General features: G+C 40.3%; 1 protein-coding gene across 1 annotated transcript in view; it reads right to left on the bottom strand.

The window, feature by feature from the left end:
• LOC114479557 (NPC intracellular cholesterol transporter 1-like) overlaps window positions 1–24,213 on the bottom strand; it is a 39,317-nt gene extending 15,104 nt beyond the window's left edge. Inside the window, exons 1-21 of the mRNA XM_028473298.1 lie at window positions 24,060–24,213; window positions 16,462–16,590; window positions 16,275–16,381; window positions 15,100–15,245; window positions 14,254–14,421; window positions 13,922–14,171; window positions 11,504–11,586; window positions 11,054–11,421; window positions 8,511–8,737; window positions 8,331–8,431; window positions 6,883–6,985; window positions 5,795–5,984; window positions 5,105–5,287; window positions 4,026–4,268; window positions 3,743–3,877; window positions 3,579–3,668; window positions 1,800–1,990; window positions 1,575–1,690; window positions 721–850; window positions 457–642; window positions 8–73 (exon numbers count right to left, since the gene is read on the bottom strand). Of these exons, the coding sequence (XP_028329099.1) occupies window positions 8–73; window positions 457–642; window positions 721–850; window positions 1,575–1,690; window positions 1,800–1,990; window positions 3,579–3,668; window positions 3,743–3,877; window positions 4,026–4,268; window positions 5,105–5,287; window positions 5,795–5,984; window positions 6,883–6,985; window positions 8,331–8,431; window positions 8,511–8,737; window positions 11,054–11,421; window positions 11,504–11,586; window positions 13,922–14,171; window positions 14,254–14,421; window positions 15,100–15,245; window positions 16,275–16,381; window positions 16,462–16,590; window positions 24,060–24,137 (3,290 nt within the window). The 5' untranslated portion in view covers window positions 24,138–24,213. The remainder of the gene's footprint in view (window positions 1–7; window positions 74–456; window positions 643–720; window positions 851–1,574; window positions 1,691–1,799; window positions 1,991–3,578; window positions 3,669–3,742; window positions 3,878–4,025; window positions 4,269–5,104; window positions 5,288–5,794; window positions 5,985–6,882; window positions 6,986–8,330; window positions 8,432–8,510; window positions 8,738–11,053; window positions 11,422–11,503; window positions 11,587–13,921; window positions 14,172–14,253; window positions 14,422–15,099; window positions 15,246–16,274; window positions 16,382–16,461; window positions 16,591–24,059) is intronic.
• Between the last annotated feature and the right edge of the window lie 91 nt (window positions 24,214–24,304).

The following is a 24,304-nucleotide window of genomic DNA, read 5'->3' as shown; positions in this document are numbered from 1 at the left end:
CACTGACACTGACAGGTTCAACGCTGTGTCATAGGCCACCGTCAGGTACTGCTCATAGAACACGTAGAACACACTGCGCACACACACACACACACGATATTAACCCTCATCATGTAACAAACAGGATGACAATCACATTAAAACAAATATTGATCAGTCCAATGACTCCGCCTCCATGTGATATTAAACTATCAGTGTGTGGCCAATCACAGAGCAGCCTACGTTACTATGGAGGAACAAACAACTATTACCATAGAAGAAGAATCAGAATGTAAAGTAACTCTGGTGGAAGACCGACAGACACACAGTTCATGATTAAATTAGTGAGATTATTATTAAGTTTGAGAGAGAAGAAGAAATACAGCTTTAGAGTACGATGATGTAATGTGATATGATTTTGTGATAATGATGATGCTGATGTTGTAATATGATGTAATGTGGTGATGATGATGTCACCTGTAGGCGAACACTGGTTGGTGGATAGCGGTGCTAATGTTAGCTGCTAGCGTCCGTGCCATCTTCAGACCCTGGATGAAGTCTGGAGACTCTCTGAGGATGGTGTGGTACGTCATGAAGTAGGACGCTCCCACCGCTGTACCGTTAGCACTCAGGTCTACCGCAGAAGCATACGCTGCATGACCTCTACACACAAACACACACACATAGTGAAGCACTTAGCGCCACCCTCAGGGCGTGTGATGTCAGCGGAGGCGGAGTTACCCTTTCCCACAGTTGATGTTGGGGTTGTCTGACAGGAACATGGGCAGGAAGTGCATGAAGTCTTCTCCTTCTGGGCGATGCTTCCCACTGGGAGTCATGGGCCGACAGGGCACACACGACGGGTTCACCACTGACAAAACAACACAACGTTGCTCAGTGATTAGCTCACAGAGATAACAGGATAATGAAACTCCAACTCCCAACATGTCAACACACTGACTCTCCACCCACAATCTGCCTTTTTAATTTCAAGGGGTTACGTCAACCAGGATATTATGACCATACACATCCATTATTTGTTGAATCAAAACTTATGAAATGTAAAATTATTATAATAAAATAACAGATAATGTTCAAAGCTAAAATAAATGCTCAAAAATACTTTTTTATGTTTATTTCACCAAAAGTAAGATTAGAAGTAAAACAAAGACGTTCGTCTGTTCCTGGGGTTAAATTGTGGAATAATGTTGATATAATAAAAATGAGTGATACACTAATTTCATAAAGAAAATGTCACAATATATTTTAGAGAGTTATGTGAAGCAGTAGGAATATGTTTATAAGAGTAAAAAGTGTTCTTTGTGTATATATATATATATATACACATATGCTTGTATTATCTGAGAAAAGTAACTTGAATGTAATGATTTATGTTGGTCATATAAGAATTTTTGCTTCAGCCCATTTCAGTCTTGATATATATCCTTAAATTGTGATTTATGTTTGAAACTGAAACTTCAACACAACAGCACCATCTGGTATTGACCAAGCACTGGCTAATCAGATCTTCCCTCCAGACTGGGGAAACAGTGATGGAGCATGATGATGATGATGATGATGATGAAGGTGCGTACCTGAGGCGTTACAGAACTGTCCTGTGTTGTTGTAGTATCTGCAGCAGGTGGACTGAGGCTTGACCCAGTCAAAATAATCGTCCAACCACGAGGACGGTGTGTAGGCCACAGTGGAGCTGAAACAGAGCAAAGGTCTTCCTGACTAGGCTCCTCCCCTTCGTGTGTGTGTGTGTGTGTGTGTGTGTGTGTGTGTGTGTGTGTGTGTGTGTGTGCATGACCACTCACTAGTTGCTGATGAGCGAGGCGTAGTAGACCTGCTGAACCAGGGAGTCGTTGTTACAGCCCACTCCTCCACACACAAGGTTCTGACCCTCCACGCTACTGTAGTTCACGCCCTCTTCTACCACAAAGTACAGCGGTGCTCCCGTGTGGAGGAACTCACTCAGGTTCTTAAAGTACTGCAGCACGTACGAGTCCTAGTAACCAGCAGGAGAACATGCAAACCACACACACACAACAACAATCACCTGTTAATCACAACCCTACTGATTAGACTACAAGTACTCACACTACTCTATTTGAGTTGCTTTTATGGGTAATTGTACTTTTTTGAGTATATTCCAAAATCAATAATTTTACTTCTACTTAAGTATGTTTTAAAAGAAGTAATTAGTTAAATTTCCACACCCAAACATTACTGGGTAAAATATATTTTTTTGTTTTAAAATGATGAACGGACATTGGGAAACTACAACAAATGAAATGACCAGACAACAATCGAATGCATCACATTAAACGTAATACATCACATTATAGCCGACCAATCAGATTAAACGTAATACATCACATTATAGCCGACCAATCAGATTAAACGTAATGCATCTCATCATAGATTCTCTGCCATTCTTCCTTGCAGATCCTCTCCAGTTCTGTCAGGTTGGCTGGTGAACATTGGTGGACAGCCATTTTCAAAGCAAAGGGTCTGAATACTGACCATGTGATATTTCAGTTTTTCTTTTTTAATAAATTTGCAAAGATTGCTACATTTCTGTTTTTTTCTGTTAAGATGGGGTGCTCAGTGTACATTAATGAGAAATAAAATGAACTTTTTTGATTTTAGCAAATGGCTGCAATGAAACTAAAATTAAAAATTTAAGGGGGTCTGAATACTTTCCGTACCCACTGTATATCAGTACTCTTTACATATCTGCTGATTGTACACCATGAAGGCTCAAACATACTCAAGTATACCGCGTAGTAGCTGCAGTAAAATCCTACATTTCAATCCTTAGCTCTTCTGTGTAGCCCTTATACTCCTGGGATGTGTGTTAAAGATGCGGTACTATCGTAGCTCGTGTCTATCTCTCTTCATGCAGGTCTGTTATATTTAATGATGGTCGATAGATGCTAAGTGTTTAGTGTGACACCAACTACGAGGACTAGTCCACATGCTCCCAAAATATGAGCTTTGAGAGAATAGCAGTCCAGCGTGGCTCTGTGCACATCCTTTCTGCGGAGCAGAGAGTCGCTGTGCACGGAGCTCTGTAATTGTCGCATGTTTTGACAGTCAAACTCTCGTGTCGCATTGATGGCAGGATCAATTTACGCAGCGATATAAACAATGTTCACATCTGAGAGTGTGTGTGACACAGCGCTGCAGGAGCTCAGAAGGAACTGACGGAGCAAACGCATTAGATTATGGGGGGAAATAACATTAGGTTTTAAAGTTCAATAAACAGCATTTTTATTTGTTTATTTTTTTCTACATTATTGAATGTTTGTGCAGCAGACAGAAGTCCATCTGCCTCCAATTTACCTTCTTCAAATGTAATTTTGTGCTTCCGTGCACTCACCTCTCCACGTTAAACGAGCAAAAATGTTCATTTAAATAGGGCGGTCTCAACCACGTCTATAACACGCACATATAAGTGCCACAATGTTAGTCAATTCCCCACAGCAGGTGAAGAAACAGTGCCACCAAAGGATTTAGGGATGTACCTAGTTTACTACCCTTTATTTCAGATCTTACTGAATCCGCCCCTGTGTGTGTGTTCTCAGACTCACATCAGGCATTGATAACTTCTGGTCCAGTCCAATCTCAACTTTGTCGATCACAGCAACACTGAACGAGAGCATCGCAACAAACACAGCAACCTGTGGACACAACAACACACTGACTGTTACACACACACAGACAGACAGACAGACAGACAGACAGACAGACATACGATGACAGGTCTGGTCCACTCCTGGAGGATGAAGGGAGCGAAGATGTTCTTGAAGAACCTGAAGAGGAACCCATCAGTCTTTGTTTCTTGTCCTTCTGGAAGCTTCACACAGCAGACAATGTCCAGTCGGTTCCCCTGGAAAACACACACACGTGTCACAGTACATCATCAGTGTCTGTTGATTTGCTGCTGCAACAAATGAAATTAAAAATATTCCATCAGTGTGTGTTGACATTAGTGAGTCTATTGGTGTGTGCTGTACTGTAGTGTGAGTCTCTCTTACTTCCTGTCGTTTGGCGTCTAAGCCGAGCAGGCTGACAAAGCAGCTGATCTGTAACAGGAAGTCAATGAAAACGGCCAACCCAGCGAACAGAGAGAAGGTCCGTACAGCAGGCATGTCGGACAACGCTCCCAGGAAAAAGGCCACGGTCTCAGAGAAGGAGGACAAGAACAGACTGGGTGCGATGTCTCCCAGTATACGTCCAATCTGCTGGTGAATTTCTTCATGTGGTGATCTCTCGTCTCTCTAATCAACGACAAGAGGAGGAAAAACTGAATAATGCGACATCTTAACAAGGAATATAAGTATGGACCAGTATAAACTAGTACAACCAGTATAAACCAATAAAAACTAGTACAAACAGTATAAACCAGTACAACCAATATAATAATAATAATGCATTGTATTTTTTATAGCGCTTTATCATAGACACTCAACGCGCTTCACAGAATTAAGGCATTATTCTTTCACTCCACACTTAGTGGTGGTAAGCTACTATTGTAGCTACAGCTGCCCTGGGGCAGACTGATGGAAGCAAGGCTGCCATAGTGCGCCACCAACCACCACCAACACTCACTCACACACTACATTCATACTAGGCAATGTGGGTGAAGTGAAGCCCAAGGACACAATGACAGATAGCACTAGAGTGACTGCCCCCCCCCACTCTGGCACCTGGAATTCTCAGTGGTCTCCATCTAACTACTAACCAGGCCCAGACCTGCTTAGCTTCCGAGAGCTAACGAGATCAGGCAATGACAAGCTGGTATGGCCAAAATCTAAACCAGTACAACCAATTTAAACTAGTATGAACCAGTATAAATCAATAAACATTATAAACCAGAATACAGACTGTATCAACAGGTCACTGATGTTCTGATCAAACTGGTGTCTGTGTTATCTGATGACAGGCGAACACTCAGACTCATTCACTAGGTAACACGGTCACCAGCTGGTTTAGGTCACCACATGTCTAACAAGGTGTTTCAGTGCAGCATCATCTCACATTGGGAGCTAATGCTAATGCTAAAAAGTCAGTCTGTCAATGAGGGGGCGGGGCTATGGGACACAGGAGGTCAGACCTGATAGGTCTGTACGATGATGAAGATGTTGTCCACGCCCACTGCCAACACCAGGAAGGGAATGACCTCGATGACGATGAGCGTGAGCGGCACGCCAGCGTAGCTGAAGATGCCCAGAGAGGAGGAGACGGAGCCCAGCACGATGAGGATACCAGCCACGCCCAGAGACACCTTAGAGTCCACCTGCACATGGTCAGGGTCAAAGGTCACAGGAGCATGCGTAGGATGCTGGGTGTGTGTCAGGGTTGGGATCAACTACATTCTTCAATTACAATTACATTTTTCAATGATCCATGTTCAATTATAATTCAATCATCATTACAGTGACCAGCATTTTCTCCAAATACAATTACACTACAATTATTTGGTAAAGTCAATTACAATGACTAAAGTTCAATTACATTTATTCACAATTACTGAGCCTGAAATAAATAACCTAATACTAATTTATTAACTACATGTGTAGAACTGTAACATAGTTCCTCAGTTTTGCATAAACTATAATTGCCAAATTTATAGAATTTCCATGCCAATTACAATTTCAAACTTAATTTAATTAAGATTAAAACAGCAACAGATTTTTAAAATTACAATTATAATTACGCCATAATTGTAATTAAATATGAATTACGTGATTACAATTATAACTGAGCCAAACCCTGGTGTGCATAGAGGGGGAGGGGCCTGTACCAGCAGTCTCCTGAGGCTGTGGATGTGACCCAGAGCCAGAGAGATGTAGACGAACATGATGGCGTAGCTGATGAGCACCGTGGTGATGTCACTGTCGCTTTCTCGCTCGATCTCATCCTCCACGCTGCGCTCAGCGCTGAACGCTATCGTCATGTTGGGGTGGGAGTAGTTCTTCATGAAGGAGATGAACCTGGAGGCAGGGTTGGGGTCATTTAGAATTGGAATCATGTAACTGATAATTAATTACAATTACGAAGTAATTAAAAATTGTATTTGAAAAAAAGCTGTTGCTGTTGTAATCATAGTTAATTTGTAATTGAGTTCAGATAACTGACTATGTAGTATAAGAAAATGATTTAAATAAAACAATTGAGTTTCACCCAGGACAACACTGTGGAATGTTGAGCAAGTCACTTAACCCCCAACTACTCTCTCTCACTGCCTCTCAGGGATGGGTTAAATGCAGAGGACAATTTCGTCTATGTGTAAGCCCTGATTTAATCTATAATCTTATTTGTAATTGTCATGGAAATGCTATAAAAACTGGCACAAAAACCCAGACTTGAAAATGAAAAAAATGTGGAGTTTTATTTTAGATAAGACATAAAAACTGAAAAAATTTGGAATTGTATTTGTTGTGATAAGGCTACAATAAAGCATACAAATTGAAAAATTCGGGATTTTTTTCCTGACATAAGGCTATCATAAGAACTTAAAAACTAGTCAAATATCATGAGCACACTTAAACTGGGGAGAAAAATCCAGTAAGGCATGAAAAATGTGAAAAACTAAAAATTTGAAAAATTCTGAGATAAGGCTATCGTAAGACATACAAATGTTTTATGGGGTTATTTAGGCTCGTTAAATGTGGTTAATTAAATTTAAACTTTAGTTATTGGGAACATAATTGTAATTGAATTTCAAGGGAAAAATAATAATTTTAATTGTAATTGGAAAAGATGCCAGTCACCAAAATCATAATTGAGTTGTAATTAAACATGGGTAATTGAAGACGTAATTGATCCCAACCCTGCCTGGAGGTCACGCACAAGCTGAGTCAGCAGATAAGGTATGAGGCGTGAACTCACTCCTGCTCCCAGGCCAGAGCGCGTCCACGTTCCTCTGAGTCTTTCAGGAAGTTGTTGAGAGGAAAGGTGATGACCAGGGCTGTGGCGTTGTTGTAGTTGGTCTCTGAAAGAAAGCAAGAGGACTGAGTGTAGACCACAACAGGAAGTGCTCATCCAACTCCAGGGCTGTGAAACTCATTTTAGTTCAGGGGCCAAATACGGAGCAGTTTGATCCCCCAAGGGCCACAAATTTTAGGTTGGGAAAACAAGTAATTTTAACATTATTGTGACCTAGTTTAAAACCGACAATATCCAAGCAATAAGGGACAGATATCAGTCCCAACAGGATCTTCACTTTAATCAAATAGAAATTGGTCACAAAATCTAGTAAATTTAAATAAAATATTATATAATAATTTATGGAAAATTGAAGGATTTTGTATGAATTTTGAGTTTTTTCCACAGTTAAAAATGACTGCAATCATGTGATATAAGCAGTAGGAGTGTTGAGTTTCAAATACACAATGATTCATGTTTTTTCTATAATTTTTACCTTTCTTTTGCGGGCCAAATTAAATGCTCAAAAGGGTGAGATTAGGCCCTTGGACCATGAGTTTGACACACATGTTGTACAGGAAATGCTACACACAGTGTTACAAGCCGTTTAAACATTAATTCAGTGACGGTACTTGTAATTGTAGGTATCTATAATTCAATTTCAACATGTTGTAATTTCAAGACCACATATCTATAATGTAATTATGACTAGTTGCAATTCTAAATATTTTTATCTACAATTCTATTCTCACTAGTTACACTATTAATTGTAAATATCAACAATGTAATTCTCACTAGAGGAAATCGCCATTGTAGATATCTGAAACTTCATTACAACTAGTCAATGTCCCCTTGGCTTCCTTTCAAATTTTATCTACAATTAAATTTTGACATGTTACAATTCCAAGTCCACATATCCATAATGTAATTTGACCAGTCACAATTGTAATTATTGATATCAAAGTCAGAATTTAATTACTGATATGTCAGCTTGGAATTGTAACCAGTAATTCTTACTAGTAACAACTTTATTTTAGATGTCTAAGATTTCTAGTCAGAATTGAATTATAGATATGAAAAAGGGAATTTCCACTAGTTAAAATAATATATCCAGAATAATATAGTTGACATCTGAAATGGAAAAATACATTTTCACAGTCACAATTGAATTGTAGATATTTATAATTGTTATTCTTACATGTGAAAAAAGAATTACAGATGTTCGTAAATATGTTTCAACTAGTCAAAATGTAATTATTACATGTGAAAACATTTTTGTAACATGTCAACATTGTTTTCCAGATATTTATGTAATGTACTTCCCACTAGTAAAAAATAAAATTGCAGTAATAGTAAGCCCTACTTGATAAATGTTAAAACTGCCACACACACGCAAGCACGCCACCACTCACCATCGTATCCTCCCAGAGCCAGCCACGGAAACACGGGCCCGCCAAACGTTCCCAGACACGGGTCATGGAGCTTAGTGGTGTCGTTGAGCGATGCCGGTGCACTGTAGACACAGACACAAACACACAGACGACTACATCAGTCCCTCCTCCTCCCATGTGAGCAGCGGCAGGGAGCGTCACCTGACACAGTAGAGGAAGTGGTCATGAAAGTCTGCGTAGGTGTAGAATTCATCTCCCACTCTGTGGTCCAGCACCTTGTGACTGTTCTGGAAGTAGTTGAGCACGCTGAGGATGGTGCAGTTGTTGTTGTACGGAGACAGTGGCGCCAAGCACACGTCCTTCAGGGTCACCGTCTGACCTTCATGGGAAGCCTCCAGGCCTTCGATGGACAGCTGCAGGTCCAACACCTGCAGAACAAAGGAACACTGAGGAACCTTCTTCATCCGCCAAACATCTGTAGAACCCAACCCTTCATCCTCATTCTTCTCAAATCAAATATTAATCTGAGTCTGATGTTTGACCACATGGTGGAGGAGGTCATAATCCAATACAAACCAATATAAACAAATACAAACCACCATAAACCAATACAAATCAGTATAAACCAATATAAACCAGGTCTTCGTCCAGTTGAACCAGTATAAACCATTATAATTCAATGTATAATTATATAAACCAATATTATTACCAGTATAAACCTATATATACCAATATAAATCTACTGTATATACTAGTATGAACTTGTATAAAATAGTATAAACTTGTATAAACCAATATAAACTAGTATAAATCAGTACAAACCTTTATCAACCTATATAAACCAGAATTAACCTATAGAAACTAATATTAAACAGTATAAACCAATGTAAACCTATGAAAACTAGCATAAGCCAGTGTAAACCAGCATAAGCCAGGGTAAACTAGTAAAAACCAATATAAACCAGTATTAACCAGTGCAAACCTGTATAAACTAGTATAAACCAATATAAACCAGTATAAACTAGGGGTGGGACTTTAACGCGTTAATTACAATTAATTAATTACAAGAAAATAAGGCGTTAAAATTTTTTTACGCATTTCATCAGTTTGTCATTGCACATTTTTTCTAGCACGCCGATTACACTGATGCACATGTGACGTCAGAGCTCGGCTAAAAAATACCAAAATGGAGGACTTCGATGAAAGCGCGCTGGTAAGGCCAATGAAAGGACATTTTTATTTCAAGAATCAACCTGACGGTAGCCTTGATAAAAGCCTGGTTCATTGCAAACTGTACAAAAAAAAAAAAAAAAAGAGCTTCCTTGAGCTCTGACAATGTTAACCGGTTAGTTTGTTTGAGCAACTGGTTGAAGGAGAAAAAATAGGCTTGAAGGTGTGAGACTGATGGGTGTTATTTTTTTGCACTAGAATGTTTAACTAGTACTGTTATTTAGTACTTGGAGTTCCAAAGAGATTTAGGCCAAATGACCATTTATATTTCAAATTTTACTTGAATTTTCAAAAAAAGCACTTTATGTTGATTTTTTTAACCATTTAAAGCAAACACTGTTGTAAAAAGTACATAATCTATCTAATCAATCAAGGAAGGTGCACACGCACTATGGGAGGTGAATCCATTCTAAATTCATGCACACCAGTCCATCGCACGCAAACCTGCCTGCCTAACTTTCACTAAACGTACCTAATTCAAGTAGTAAGGTGTAGTGGCAGGTGAGGCGTGAGTGAAGCTGCAGTAATCAGGCGAGCTTCACTATGCAGCAACGTCTGCGTAACATGTAAATGCTTGGAAAAAATTGTTATGCGCGTACGCGTGCAGATGCATGCAAGTCAGTGTGTGTGAGTGTTGAATCCTGTCCAATCACAGCAACTATCTGATGCAGAGCGTAGCACTACAATCACTACCACTCTATGGAAGGGTGTCGTGACAGACTGTAACCGCACTAAATGGTGGTCCGTTATACACTCAACACTCACACACACACACTTACATAAACATGTGAGCACCAATATGTACACGTGAGCGCCAAATATGTGTTTACCTGTCACGTAGATGGTGATTGATAGTGAAGCGCACCTGATCGCTATAGCTTCACTTATGCCACACCTGTGTCTACGTGTGACTGATATATTTATGTTTCTTAGGTGCACATCCAGGTGTGGCGTATGTGTGCAGACGCTTTAATGTGTATGCACATTAAAGTGTCTGCAAATGCATTAACACGCCTGCAAGCACACATGCCCGTGTATCCATTCTAAGTCTATGGAAAATGTAGAGCAGACCAGGGAACGCTTTCGTTGGACTGGTGCGCATGAATTTAGAATGGATTCGCACGCACACACAAATAGTTTTATTTGTACAAATTCATGTGTCTTTTATCAGATTCTACCTAAACCGCCACATTGGTGCAAACTTAATTTATCAATTCATCGCATGCGCATGTCCAATACAATATTTTAGTTTGCACGTACAAATATACCCCTTTAAAACACTACAGAGTATGTACACCTCTTTGTACATCCAACCTTCAAACATATACTCATTTGGCCATAATTGGCAATTCAACTTAAGCTCCCACATGAATACATACTTCCGTCGGGCACTGGACTAGTGTAATTCATTTTGATTAATTTATTACAAAGCCCCGAGTTAATTAGATTAATTTTTTAATTCAAGTCCCACCCCTAGTATAAACTTATATAAACCAATGTAAACCAGTATAAACCTGGTGCAGCAGATCTTTGTCCAGGACTGGTCCAAATGGGATGTCTGCTCCTGCGGGGTACGGTGAGTAGATGGTGGAGTTGAGGGATGTGGTGATGATGAGCTGAGCAGTTCTGAAAAACGGACCAAAGTGGTGGTCGAAGTAGTCCTTCTCCTGCCGGGCCTGGCTGCTGGGGGATGACCACAGCTCCACGGGGTCCGTGGTGATCTGCATGTAGGCCAGACCCCCAGAGGACAGCGCCACTAGCAGGACGCTGCCCGCTATGACCAGCAGGGGGCGCCGCACGCACAGGGAGCCCCACCATGTGAACAGCACTCTGAGGGCGTGCTCAAAGCGTTCACCTAAGCGCTCACAGCACGAGAAGTTCACTGAACAAACAAACAAAAGGAAGTGAGCTTTTACTGTGAAGGTTTGTTAATGCAGCAGCACATCCTGGAGTGACACACACACCTTGGTCCATCTCATCTCCGTTCACACACAGAGGATTCTTACTGTCCTGGATGGGCCCGTACTCTGACACCAATGTCCTCCTCCTGCAAAAGCAGCACAGCATTACAGCTAACTGCTAGCTTTGTTAACCAACCTGCTAGCTTACTGCTAGCTCCATTAGCCAACCTGTTAGCTCCATCAGATAACCTATTAGCTAACTGCTAGCTCTGTTAGCAAACCTTTTTGCTAACTGCTCCCCAACCTGTTAGGTTGGCTAATAAAGCTAGCAGTTAGCTGTTAGTTAACTGCTAGCTCCGTTAGCCAACCTGTTAAATCTATCAGCCAACCTGTTAGCTAAAATAGTACACAAACTGCCTTAAAATAGTACACAAACTGCTATAAAATAGTACACCAGCAGTTTTCAAAGTGTGAGGCACGCCTTCCCAGGGGGGCGTCAGAGGGCTTACTTACAGAGGGATTAAGGGAGGCGCGGCGTGAGGAAAAGTATACCGGGAGAAGTTCACCGAGTTCCCTCACCTCACTATAAAGGCTGTGCTCATCCCCTTCACCTCTACTTACCTGTGTGAGTGTGGATTTTCTGCATTGACAATGATTAAAAGGAAATATCGGTCACGGCTGCGGGTAGAGGATGATCTGCGTTTATTCCCTTCTACAGCACATCCCTGCATCAACTGCATGTGCGCATCAAATAGAGGTGAGCAAAATAAGGAGGCAAGATTTGCAATCTGTAATAATTATATTAAGGATTTACGCACAATGTTGAGACAGTGATATGAAAAGCAGAGCTGCCCATGGTGCACAGGGAGAGTTGTCACGATACCAAAATGAGTAACCACGATACTATACCAGACAAAGTATCATGGTTCCAGGTAATATCGCAATACTGAAGCCTTTTTTTAATTATTATTATGAACTGCAATGTATTTGTACAAGTTAGAAATACTTAAGTACTTGATGTGCAAAAAAAAAAAAGAATGTTTTTTTATTTCAACCATATAAATTCTGTGCAACTAATATAAATAATCAATTTAGGATAACAAATATACTGTCTTTTTTAAAAAAATCTGTTCAACAATAATGCTTCTTCTCCAACATAATAAACCATGAAGGATAAAATACATTAAACAGGAACTGATTCCCTTATAAAACTATATTTGTACACATTTTCTGGGTGACGTCACTGGTGTTTTATGAGATTGGATGTGATCCCTTTGTAAATATTGTTTGTACATTGTAAATATCGATCTGAGTCTGTGCGGAAAAAACAAACAAAAAAAGTGTTCCCTCCTTTGGCTCCTATAGCTTGGTGGCAGCATCTGCACAGTGGATCTCCTACTGCTTTACAGTCTCTGCCTCGTTTAAAGCCAAAATAGTTCCAAATGGGACTTTTGAAGTTTGGTTTTTTGAGCAAAATTAGTGATGCCACTGATGACGATGCGGCAGACTCGCCGCTCGGGCCCGTTGCTTCTGGCATGTGTTGTATCGTGTTTGCCACTGTAAGCCGTGCACGTGTTTGGGCGAGACAGAACTTTAGCTTGTTGTTTGTTTTGAAGTGAGTTTGAAGGGAGCCGTCTTAATGGAGTTCGTTCTTGCCGGGCAGAAACACACGAACAGCCAATCAGCTAGCAGACGGGTGGACCCAGCGTGCGGAAACCATCTCCGGACGTCGCCAGTAACAGGCAAACAGCCAATCATTCAGCAGCTGTTGATTTCGGTTGCAGTAGTTGCCATGTTGGTTTGTTTTCAAGTGAGTAGCATGCAGTGAGCTTAGACTGTGCAGTGAGAAGCCGAGAGGAGGGTAGAGGCAGCCGCTATGTAGCGGAAACTGGTACTGGTAGTATCATAATCCACAGTAGTACCATTGTGTAGAATTTCCAGTATAGTAGGAACCGTTACAATTTGGCACCGTGGGGTACCGTAGGTATCGTGCAACTATATGCGCAGGTACGATATAAGTGTCCGAATGATGATCTGTTCATTATTATTCATTATTTGATTTGAGGAATTCAGTTATTTTCAGTGTTTCAGCCCACTATGTAAGCGTTAATGTGGGATCAGTGAACATGTATTGTGTTTAGATGTATTCAAATGTCTTCAAAATATGTTTGAAAACACACTATGGTGTTAAAATGTGTTTTAAAAAGATTTTAAAACCATACACAAAGATTGTGTTTAAAAAAATATATTCATGAGCAAAATAAAGATATGTATGACATTTATTGCTGAAACCATTTTTGTGAGCCTCAATGAACGTAAAAAGCAACATCAATAACATTAATAAAAGTAATAATAATGGGGGCGGGAAGGCACCGCTGTTTTTTAGTTCTCTGAGGGGAGGCCCACTATCCCACACTTTGAAAACCCCTGTAGTACACAAACTGTTAGCTTCATTAGCTAACTTGTTAGCTAGCCTCTCACCTGTAGCACCATGCACACACCAGTGCTCCCACGAACAGCAGCAGGAAGCAGGTGTAGAAGATCCACATGATGACAATCATGGCGTCCCAACCAAAGATTTTCCATGGCGGGGGCAGAGGGGGGGGAACGGGGGTTGGGCCACATGTCAGCGTGCAGTCCTGGCAGGAGCACGGCCCGGAGCCATCCTCCAGGATGTCACTGCAGCTCACCGTCTCATTGTTCATGGGAGAGAAACCAGAGATCGCCGTATCTGAGGAGGGCAGAGCCAGAGTCACAGGACTGTGGTTCACTGAAAAAAGCTGTTGCAGGGCTAATCAGTGACACGCACTGACCTGAGAAGATGGGGATGATGGGAAATGGAGTCTGTCCGTTGTCAATGCTGAACATGAACTGGATCCAGATGGTGGCGTTACAGTCCTTGGCGTCTTTACCACAGAGCAGCGACAGAGCTGGGACGTTACTGGACGGAGCCTGGACGTCTCGACATGCGTTGTACATGGCTGCACCCAGAGTAATCTGATTACTTTAGTTACTCTTCCTCTCACTTTAGGAGCAAAAGATGAAAAAAAAAACAGGGCAGCAGCCTGCGTTGCCAGGTTGGAGATTATTTGTGGTCATTTTCTGTGTTTTCGTTGTCGTTTTGTTTATTTGTCTGTTTTGTATATTTTAGGAGTCTTTTGAAAGTATATGTCATTTTTTTGTGTGTTTTTGTAAATATTTTGTAGTTATTTTCGGTGTTTCTGTTGTCATTTTGTTTTTGTCTGTTTTTTCTGTATCTTTGGAGTCTTGTGTGGTTTTGGAGATCATTTGCAGTTATTTTGTTTGTTTGGTATCATTTTGTTTATTTGTCCGTTTTGTATTTTAAGAGTCTTGTGTGTTTTTGTTATCTGGAGTGTTTTTGTAGATATGTAGTTTTCTTTGTTTTTCTTGTCATTTTTGCTTATTTGTCGGTTTTTTTCTACATTTGGAGTTTCCGGTGTATTTGCAGATATTTTGTAGTTATTTTCTGTGATTTTGTATATTTGTCTGTTTTATATATTTTAGGAGTCTTGTGTGGAGACACTTTGTAGATATATATAGATGTTTTTGTTGTCATTTTTGTTTATTTGTCTGTTTTATATATTTTGTACAGACAACAGTTAGGAGTGAGAGAGTTCTAAAAGGGGAGGAGCTCTGACCGTTTGCGAAGGCGGGTCCTATGTAGTACTGCAGCTCAGCCACGCTGCTGGAGTTCACGCGGGTCACGTTCAAGAAGTCACTCTGAGATGGACCACAGGTCAGCTCACAGAACAGGTTCATCAGGTTAAAGAAGCACGCTGGACAGCTGCACAGACATGTTCAAACACACACACAGTTACACTTCCATGGAGCTCATGTCGCCACTGTTATTCATTTGCTGGTCTGTCTGTTAGCAGGATTACATCAAAAGTATATATCAGTTTCTGACCAAACTTTACCCACCCCAACACAGACGTTAGGACATAGAACACCCATTAACCATTGGACCTTTAGTCAACTGTCAGTTAGGAAATGTTTGCTGTACGTGTTGCCATGGCAACAGCCTCATCTCCCTTCCAGTTGTAGACCTATTTGTGTGGGCGGAGCCAAATAAAAGATTAAATAAACAAATCATAATTTGTGGTTCTTAATAAAATGTGTTTGTAGAACTTAAGTGTTGATAACAGATAAATATCAGAGTGGAGGAATTACTGTATCTAGGAGCCAATCAGAGCAGAGCTGGTATATCATCTGAACAGCACTACCTACAGACTGGTATTGATTAAATATCTGTTATAGAGCAGGTTTGGAGCTTGGCAGAGGTTTGACTCTATGTGATTTGGTTTTGTGTATTTTTATCTTGTATTGCATGTTTTTAGAGTAATTTCTGAGTAATTTGGTTATTGTTTTGAAAATTCTTCTGTTGTTTTTGGAGTAACATTGTGTATTGATGTCATGGAGATTTTAATAGTATAGACTGGGCGTGTCTTAACTGCTCCAGGGCCACACCCATAATCAAGGTATTTCTTTAATTTTCCCTTTTGTGGCAGGTCAGACAAAACCTGGGGTTGAGTAACACTCTAACGAGGGTTCTAACGTGGTTCATGGTTCCGTGTGTGTACTAAGGTGTGTTCTAACGTGGGTTCATGATTTCGTGTGCGCACTAACGTGTGTTCTATTGTGGGATCTCTAACGTGGGTCATGTTTTTGTGTGCATACTAAGGTGTGTTCTAAAGTTGGTTCATGATTTCGTGTTCGCACTGTGTGTTCTATTGTGGGATCTCTAATGTGGGACATGGTTTTGTGTGCATACTAAAGTGTGTTCTAAAGTGGGTTCATGGTCCCTTGTGCGTACCGGGACAGGAACTGCAGAGGCAGCTGAAGGCTTCCTTTCAGCGTCTGCAGCTGATCCACGTCACAGCACACGCTCCGGTTCCCGTAGTCGTATCCTGGACAGAGCTCCTGATCAGAGAACAGAGAGAGAACGTCAGTGTGGGACAGACACTACTGACAGTCTGTAACACTGACACAGACAGACTCACCCTGAGGAGAGGTTGTCCCTCAGGAGGCAGAGCTTTGGGAGGTCCAGTGTAGTAACAGTTTAACTTCTTATCAGGCAGCACCGAGGACGACCCACACTCCCCATACCACACACAGTGCTGAGGAGCCACCTGCAGGGGGCAGCACGCACACACACGATATAATTTACAGCACGTGTCAAACTCAAGGCCCGGGGGCCAAATCCGGCCCTTAAAGGGATAGTTCGCCTATTTAAGACATGACGTTGTATGCAATCCTCACCAGCACTATAGTGCATACACATTGTCTCACTCAGTGGTCACCTCCCTGGTCCGAGTTCTGGCCGCTTGAAGTTGTTCAAGAAAGTAGTCCCGGTTAGTTTCTGGGGCCACAAAACTGTGCGTTTTTAATAGAAAAAAATATATCCGTTTGAAAGCTTGATTCATTTACATCACAAAACCGCCCACAAAAAAAATTCATACCTCCAGTTTTAATCGGCACTATTTTCTCTTCCGTTCCCATCAATCCGCGCTGCCATAGTGCTGGTGAGGATTGCATACAACATCATGTCTTAAATAGGCGAACTATCCCTTTAAGAGCATCCAATTCGGCCCACGGCAGAAAGCAAAAAATTCAGAGAAGCCATGAATCATTGCATAAATTACCAACTAAATCAGTTGAAAAATATCTCAGGTTGACATCTCCAAATTAAAGGAAGGGTAGGTAATTTCCTCCAGATATACTTTTTAAGTCTTTGGTTGAACTTGTCTTCATGTTCTGACAGAAATTAAGATCTTATGTGCTCTAAAAAAAAAAAGGAACGACGAAAATCCATCACCTGTAGCAGCTGTAAACCTGTAAAAACTTCGACTAATGTTGGAAGACGGTAGGTTTTTTTTTATTAATCAATCACGTCTCCCCATCTCCCTGATCGTTCTCAACCCCTTACATGCACTTGCCCACACTCAAAGCGCGCCACCGGTGTCAGAGTTAAAACGAAGTTTGTCATTCTATGGTCAACTTGCAGCGTCAAGGCTGAGAAATTACCCGTTCCACATTTACTGGTGCCAAGATTTTCATTGGTCGACCAGCAATGGTATCAGTTTCAATACCGTAAATCCAGCAGCAGCTCAGTGTGAGAGTGCTGCAAAAAAAAAAGTGTTGTGCTTCAGCTGACAGCGCAGTAGACTGTTCTCAGAGCAGAGAGGGAACAAATTAAGACAGGGTTGAAACAAGCATCCACTGTTAAATCAGTCCTTTTTCTGCACAAGCACATGGATTATCCTTATATTTGATACGTGGATTATGTAAATAGATACACTGCTGTCTCTGGCGCCGTGGCGCGCACTGCGCACGACGTGCGTTTGTTTCCCCGTGCGCTGATCTGATGTTTGACATTAACAGTTGTTTATTAATAAAAGCAGGCTTACCATTAAGACAAATGTAAATATGCCAATCGTATGAGTAAAAAATAGGTTTTAATTGTCGGTTTCAGGTGGGGCTCTGATATAAATACCTAATGTCTGTCGGACCTGTAGGTTTTACTTTTGTTTTGTCGGGTCCTGGTCAAAACTTAAATAAGGTTCATATCATAAATGGTCTGTGTTTAAAAGCAAATTAGCACCCTAAAAAGCCAAAACAAAATATTCGTCTCTTTTTCCTTCTCCTCATCCTCCTCTGCACCTGCTCATTCATTCTACGTTTTTTTCTTTTCTTGGGCGACTAATCACTACGTGTACCATAGTCTTGGTCGACCAACCATTTCCTTGGTTGACTACAGCCCTACATTTCACACCCTCCAATGTGCCACTAACTAAACTTCCTGTTAACTTCAAAATAAGAGCCCTATTTACAAAAGAGTTAAAAAAAACCTAATGGAAGACAAAAGATGTTTTTATTTGGAAAAGGTGACATTTGATTTTTAACTTAAAGCCAGTGTCATGTACTCAGTACGGTTCACACACACTACCGAAAAATTAATTTTTGCTAAAAAAATAAATCATTTTTGTTTTCAAAGTAAACGGGCACATTTTATTTGTTTAGTACGTGACACAGGTTGCAGAACAATTTTACATTCTACTGGTGTAGAGTATGTTAGTGGGACATTTACAACAAAGACTGACTCAGATCAACTCCTCCCTTTTTGGTTGTTTTATTGTGGATTATCTCCATGTTTATGTGTATATCAGTGAGCTCAGGAGGAACATGTGACAATAGAATAAAATAAGTGATGAGGATCAATTTATGGTCCATCAGCAGTAACTGGTCCTAAAGTGATGTTGGGCTCTCCAGTGCTGACTCAGCACATGTCACATGATCCTGTGAGTTAGAGGAAGTCCTCTGGTTGTCAGTGGTTGTTCTGAGACTAAACCAAAGTTCAGCTTCAGCTCGTGACTCTAACAGAGAAAGTTTGTTCAAACAGCAGCAGCTCATAGCACTCACAGACCATTGTTCTGCTCACTGACACTGATAGGATATCTATCACAATCATTCAATGCTCCTCAACCTGAGGTACAACACCACCTCAGGGCCAGCAGCTCACTGCACAGGGACACAGAGAGGTCTGGAAATACACTGTCTGTATATAACACACACTGACAAAAATACAGAATATAACAGAAAATGACAAAAAATACACAATGACAATAAAATACAATACAACACACCATGACAAAAAAAAACACACACAATGAAAATAAAACACAATGACAATAAAACACAACACAATATATCTCTATAAAAACAAGGTCTGTCTGTGTTCCTCAAATATCTCTGGGGATCAGACTGACCTGAGACTTTCAACATGGTTGCTGCTTGTTTCAATGGAGTGCAACGTCGGATTTGTTTGGACTGTAATGGTACCATAACCGTTAATAAATAAATTCATAAAAATTATCCACCGGAGCAACCACAGTCACGTGCCCACCAGAGCCAATCGCTGGAGAGCCCATCATCACGCCCCACCTCCAGAGTCCAGCATACATAAAAGCGCGTGAGAATTCACCTCATAGAGGGACCACGAGAGCATGCCCGCTCGCAATGGGTTTTATGCGCACGGTTGTTGTTTTCACCTGTGTGGCTTTTTTAAACTAATGTGACAAAATAGCCCCTCCTCCCTCTGCTGAGCACAGACAGAGACAAAACACACACATATTGACCAATCAAATGAGGTTTGAAGAGATGAAAAAACAGAGAGAGAAGCAAAGCGGAGCTGGTTCGTTCGCGACCGACACATCACGAGAATTAGGTACTACTCAACATAAAGCTGTGGATGTATGAGTGTGTCGATGTGGGTAAGTACACATGCACCAACCTGTATGTTCTTGCTTGATGTTACATGCATGAATAATACATATATCAATTAATTTACCTTTTATGATTTAAATGACCCTTACCATTACCGAAGTTTTTTTTCATTCTAATAAAATCATCACTGTGCTACAACAGCGTCATTCTCTATCTACCTTACTAATTTCTGTCTTAAAACAAATTATTCAAAACTTAACATCATATGTATTTTTAAACATACTATGGGTTTGTGTTTAACACCCATTTAACAGCATAACCATCAGAGGTGTTGAAAAAAATTGATTCGACGGGCGATATATTGAGATATTATGTTGCGCGATTCTTGGATTGATTCAAAATGCATCCATATGGATTTTTTTGTTATTTAAACATAAAATTATATATATATATATATTTTTTTTTTTGCCCAACTTTTTTTTTTAAAAGAGAAAAAATCTAAAAAGAAAGTACTAACTAAATTGCACTAAAGCCAATAAAATAAATTTCATATATAATGTTCTCATGAAGGTGTACAAATTTATAGATTAGTTATAAAGTATATAAAAAAATAGCAATAATCGTCTTATACTTTAATATTGGGATATATCGTATCGTGACCTATGTATCAGGATACGAATCGTATCGCCAGATGCCAGGCAATACACACCCCTAATAACCATGATGGATAACAAATTCATACTTATTACTATATTTGACCAATGACCATACATACCCTTTAATTATTCTCAAAACCGAAATCTAACCAGATTTAGCCTTCAAAACACTTTCCAATATCATGCTGTTGCATTATTGTTTTTGCTTTTTCCCAATGGCTAAAAAAGCAAAAGGCACCGGTAGTGATACTTTCACCATAATGGAATGGGCTTCAACTCCCTACAGTGTCCTTGCAAAAAGCCAAAATATATCACTCTACACATTTCAGAACAAACCTAAATGTCCCTGACGTCCCACCTTCAAACACAACCTAATTTGGTCATCCATGAAAAAGCTACTTAACCTCTCAGTTTACTATAGCAATAAATACTTCCTACAAACACTGCACTAGTTACACATAATGACCAAAAACACATTACACACAATCAGGGCTTTAAATTAACACCTGCCTATTGTGGGTATAAATTAACTTTGGCGAGTAACATTGTAGCGTTACTAGCCACTTTGACTGGTGAACAACGAAACAAATAATCAGCGGGCTGCAGAAAAGATTTGACATTGTCATTGTTGCCAGATTGGGCTGTTTTCCGCCAAAAGAAATTTTAGGGTATTTGTGTGGGTTTAGATTTTAAAACGTAATGTATGTCTGGCAACACTGCTGGTTGTACTAATCCTACATTTCCCAAGAACACTATGTTGTGACATGTCATACAACAATTGGCTACGTGCTTACGTTAGCGTGATTGTTACGGTTTGGTATCGGAGAAGACAAATGGAACGGCGCAAAAACAAACAATAGGAGCTGAAATTAAGTTGTAAAATTAGGTAGGAAAAAATAAACAAACATGTGGAGATATTTATCGGGTGTTGAAAAACTTGAACAGCAAAAAAGGAAGGCGGCTGCCGACACGGGAAAATGAAGATGAAAGAGGATCTGAAAAGAAGAAGAAATTGAGGAGTTTTAATACTAAATGGATGTCAGCTCGTGAGTGGCTGGTATTCCACCATTTGTTTACCTTTAAAATGTGCACTATACAGTTTGTGGGGAGTGGGATTTGTTTACATTTGTAGAGCAAGCATTAGGAGTGTGACGATATCTCGATAAGGCGATATATCACAATATTTTTCTGCAGGATCGATTATCGATATGCTCCCGCTAAGTAGCTTTTTTTTTTTCTCAAAACCTTTTCTGCTTTTTCACTAAAATGTGCAGGTACGTCGTCAAATAAATTTTGTCACAGTTTGTTGAAGGAACCAATATATTGTTTACTGGAATATTGCACTATAATGATGTCACTGGTAAGAAAGACCCTATTTTTTGTTTACAGAAAGCACTATTGGAGATACTTATTCATTTACATTGGTATGTTGACACTTATTTACAGAAATGTTGCACTAAAATAGTGTCACTATTGATAGGAAACTTTCAATTTATTGTCTTTCATAAAAGATATAAAATAAAAATTTAATTTTTTCACTTAAACTATTTCTTTCTTGTTATGTCAGATTATCATAGATTGATTTCTGACCAATATAACGATAATTGCAGTATCGTCATATCATGAGATAATCGTTATCTTGAGCTTTGTATTGCGTATTGTATCGTGAGGTACCCAGAGGTTCCCACCCCTTGCATGTGTAACCTAGATTGTTAAGTTAGCTGGGTTTAGGTGCACTGACTGCGGCTACAGTGATTAGCGGCAACAGAAGATGGTTCGTTATAGGAGCCAGAGATGTGAATGAAAACCAACAGACCAGTAGTATAGTTATGTTTGTATTGTTATATAAAAAATATTAGTTGGGTGGTAATGATATGGAAAAAATAATATCAGAAAACAAAATACAAATGTAGTCAAAACAGTTCGAGTAGCTCACCAGCTCACACACCGTGTGTGAGCAAAAGTCCTTAGGGAATGCAATCCAACAGGATGTGCAAAGGTTCATGTATTGCTCCCAAAGTTCATTAAGGAGTGCAAGGAAGTAAAAAAATATATATAATCCAGCAGGGTTTTTGGTTGTGGAAAACTAGGAAGATGACAGGATTGCAGGGAGGAACTGGATTTATCCTACCGCATCCTGTGTTCACCAGTTGAATTGATCTCGTTCAGGATTTCATCCATAAAAAAACCTGACCTTGAAGTTGAAGTTTAGGTGTTTTAGTCACTCGGTCTCCATGCACGGCCCAATGGATAAAGTGCATGGAATCGAAGTTTGATTGTCCAAAATGCTTTGTAAGTCTGCCTTTCTTGGTTAGCTAGAAAACCCACAGCATGCCACAGCCACAGCTGAGAGTGATTGGAATGTAAATTACAATGTTTTAAGGGAAATGGTAGCTGAGGGCAGTGAAACAGGAAGTGGACCCTTCAAAATAATGCACCTGGACTAAATGCGGGTTACACGTGCATGTTAGTAAAAATGTACAATGTAATTCTTAGTACTTCTATTATTTCTCACTTCAGTGTTCCAGGGATCCAATTTTCATCTGAGTTAAGTATGTTTATTAAGTTATGAGAATATACTTTTATAAAAGGTTCACTTCTCCGACACACCCAAAGTTCCATGTTACACCATTGTTTTTAAGTTAAATGTTTATATTTTTTACCATTTTAATGTATTTCTGAAATCAAGTAAAATAAAATAAAAACTAAAGAAACATGACTACTTAAATTTATTCTGTGGCACTCATAATGTAGTTTATTTTTGCTGGAAAAAAATTTGGCTGGTGGAAAATCTGATGGGCTGGTAACTTTAAGAATCTACTAGCCATGCTGACTGGTGAATTTAAAGCCCTGCACACATTATAACACCATGACAAAAGCACACACTGAGCTCACTGCTCGGGGACAGACAAAGGTCTGGAAGTCTGTAAACACGCTGTGACCCAGAACAGGACAACAGAGTAATAATAAATATTATTATTTAAAACCGCCTTTCAGGCCACTTTACAGTAAAAACAGTGCAATAAAGTATAAAACAGAATAATACAAATAAGAAAAAGAAAAAAGAAGCGATGTGTGTGCGTGTGTCAGTGGGTGCTCGTGCACAGTGTGTCAGTAGGTGTCCTCCTTTATAGAAACAGACCAAACTAAAAAAACTGACAGGTTCAGTCCAGCTATTCTTCTTCTTCTGTTTATAAAACTGTGAACAACCAAATACCACCGAGCTGTGACGTCACAAACACCCACTGTACATCCAATAATATGCAACATTCACGTTGAGCACCTTTAATAACAGTGATTGTTGGTAATTCAAGTCTGTTAGCTGTCTGTTCGCTACCTGTTAGCTGCTAACAGACGGTCAGTCCCTCTGAGGACTCATTAAAGTCTACATTAGAGCGTAAACAGAGCACTTTGAACCACCATAGAAACCCTGACTGATTCAAAACAACAGCGCGGAGGGACACGGTGTTCTGGATCAGATCGCATCTGGTTCAACTTATTACCTACACTTGGTCAGTCACTAAAACAACAGACAACACGCGGCGTCGGGTAGATGTGTCTAAAGCAATTATGAATGAGTTTAAATGTGATTAAAGAGTCAGCGCTAAGGCACGGTTACCAAGGCGACCACAATTCGGACCATTCCACAGTCATTAGTCAGACCGTACACCGTTTGAACCAAAACACTGACAGACGACTATAGTGTGGGATCCACTCACCGTCCGTAGGTGGAACACCGACAGAACACCGACCAGCAGCACCGACGACCAGTAGCAGCGACCCGCGGACACCGACATTTCTCCGTGTGTGAGAGAGAAAGAGGCGGAGGAAGCGAGAGATGAAGAGGAGGAAGTGGGAGCGGAACAAACTTTAACTGGGAGGGACGGATTTCTTCTTCTACGGCTGGAACTCAGCACGAGGCGGAAGTGCTGCCACTGAGCGGTGAACAGGAAGAACTGCACAA

Source organism: Gouania willdenowi, chromosome 17, assembly GCF_900634775.1.
Source record: "Gouania willdenowi chromosome 17, fGouWil2.1, whole genome shotgun sequence".
Classification (NCBI taxonomy): Eukaryota; Metazoa; Chordata; class Actinopteri; order Blenniiformes; family Gobiesocidae; genus Gouania; species Gouania willdenowi.
Note: the sequence above shows the minus strand (reverse complement) of the source record. Positions and strands in the feature narration are given on the sequence as shown.